Consider the following 1750-nt stretch of genomic DNA (forward strand, 5'->3'; position numbering starts at 1 on the left):
GGTGGGGTGCGGCGCTCGGTGGTGAAACACGTTATACAAAATCTCAGCGTACTTACAAGTTGATCTTGCACTTCTCTGTACTTTGGCAATCACTTTCACCAAGCCGATTCAATACTAGCTCTTCAAGTCCACATATCGAGCGCACCTTCTCCATGGATTACATAACTCCTTTCGTTAACATTGCATTTGCGTTCGCAAGCGTTCTTGCCACTAGACAGCTTCTACAACGCTATAACTCTATTAGCGATGCAACTCCAACCACGACCGACAGTCTTCGTCTCTCTGAAGACGAACCACCTCAAATCGCGGAGAACGTCAAAACCTGTATGATCTGCAGGTCTGACGAAAGCAAAGATGATCCCTTCATCAAAGCACCTTGTGGCGAGCACTTTGCCTGCGCAGACGACATAGCCAACTTCTTTGAATATGCGACCAACGATGAGAGTCTTTACCCTCCAAAATGTTGCGGTCGGATTTTCTTGCTGGAAGAATACAAAGACCACATTCCTGCTGATATAGCATCAGCGTATCACAGCAAGCAACAAGGCAAGTACTCAATTTTGGCAAAGTACGTTTACAAACTATCTCCCTAAGATACCTTACAAGCAACCTCTTATAAAAAAGCAACAGAAATCGACTCTACTGCGCAAACTTGCCTTGCGCCCGGTTCCTCCACCCATCGTCCAACGTCCAAGACGCACTCTAGCACAACCTACGCCATCTGCAAGGCAGAAGAATGCGGGGGCTGGACATGCGTACACTGCAAGACACTGCTAGACAAGACCAACCTAGCACATACATGCAGATCAACCGACGTAGACGAAAATTTCAGGCAAATGGTCCTCGAAAATGGATACCAATGCTGCTTCGCCTGCGGCGCAACCATCGAATTGGCCGCAGCATGCAATCACATTAAGTATTACGTCCTTTTTCTCCCCATCCGTTTCCTCTCTCTCTCCCCGGTCACCCTTATCACAGCAAAGAAAAAAACCACCCCACAAAATTCCTCTTGACTAATGCAATATATATAATAGATGCAGATGCGGCACCTCCTTCTGCTACATCTGCGGCAAACCCTGGGCCGGTTTCCGTCACGGCTGCCCCAGATACGGCCCGGCCATCTACGACGCCCAAGGCTACAACCAAAACGGATTCCACCGCGACACGGGACTCAATCGCGCCGGTCGTACCGCTACCCAGCAGTACGGCTATCTCGAGCGATTGCTGTACGCGCAAGATCAAATCATCGCCCGAGATCAAGACGGTGCGCACCGGTTTCCGTGGCCGCCTCTCGGGCGGTTGTTTAGGGTTTCGATGGCGCTGAGTGCGTTGCTCGTTCCCGGGATGGGGTGGCAGGATAGGATTGGGGTTGTGTTGGGTATGATTGTGATTCCGAGTATGTGGGAGTTTGCGCCGACGCCGCCGGTGTGGAATCAGATTGATTATTATGATGATTTGGATGATGATCTTGGATTTTGAGATTGTTTGGCTTGGATATATGTAGGCGATATTTCTTTTTTCTTGTAAGCAGCTCTGTTAGTTTGTTGCTTGATATCAATAGTATTCGTATAGTTAACGTTCGTACCTGCGCAGTTAAGATAGATAGTGCAAGTAATAGTAACTACTAGTTAATTCTAATAATTAATTTAGTATATTATAACGTGGTTCACAAGCGAATCGGTTGCCCAAGCGAATCGGTCGCGCCCCACCAGCGCGTCAACGTCGACACTACATCACATTATGTCTCAAC

General features: G+C 48.2%; 1 protein-coding gene across 1 annotated transcript; it reads left to right on the forward strand.

The window, feature by feature from the left end:
• Window positions 1-152: 152 nt before the first annotated feature.
• Window positions 153-1479, forward strand: COCCADRAFT_10549 (uncharacterized protein; the record flags this gene model as incomplete). Its single annotated transcript, XM_007720852.1, has 2 exons — window positions 153-568; window positions 1041-1479. 2 exons carry the CDS (start codon window positions 153-155, stop codon window positions 1477-1479), a joined length of 855 nt encoding a protein of 284 aa, XP_007719042.1.
• Window positions 1480-1750: the final 271 nt, after the last annotated feature.

Source organism: Bipolaris zeicola, assembly GCF_000523435.1.
Source record: "Bipolaris zeicola 26-R-13 unplaced genomic scaffold scaffold_712, whole genome shotgun sequence".
Classification (NCBI taxonomy): domain Eukaryota; kingdom Fungi; phylum Ascomycota; class Dothideomycetes; order Pleosporales; family Pleosporaceae; genus Bipolaris; species Bipolaris zeicola.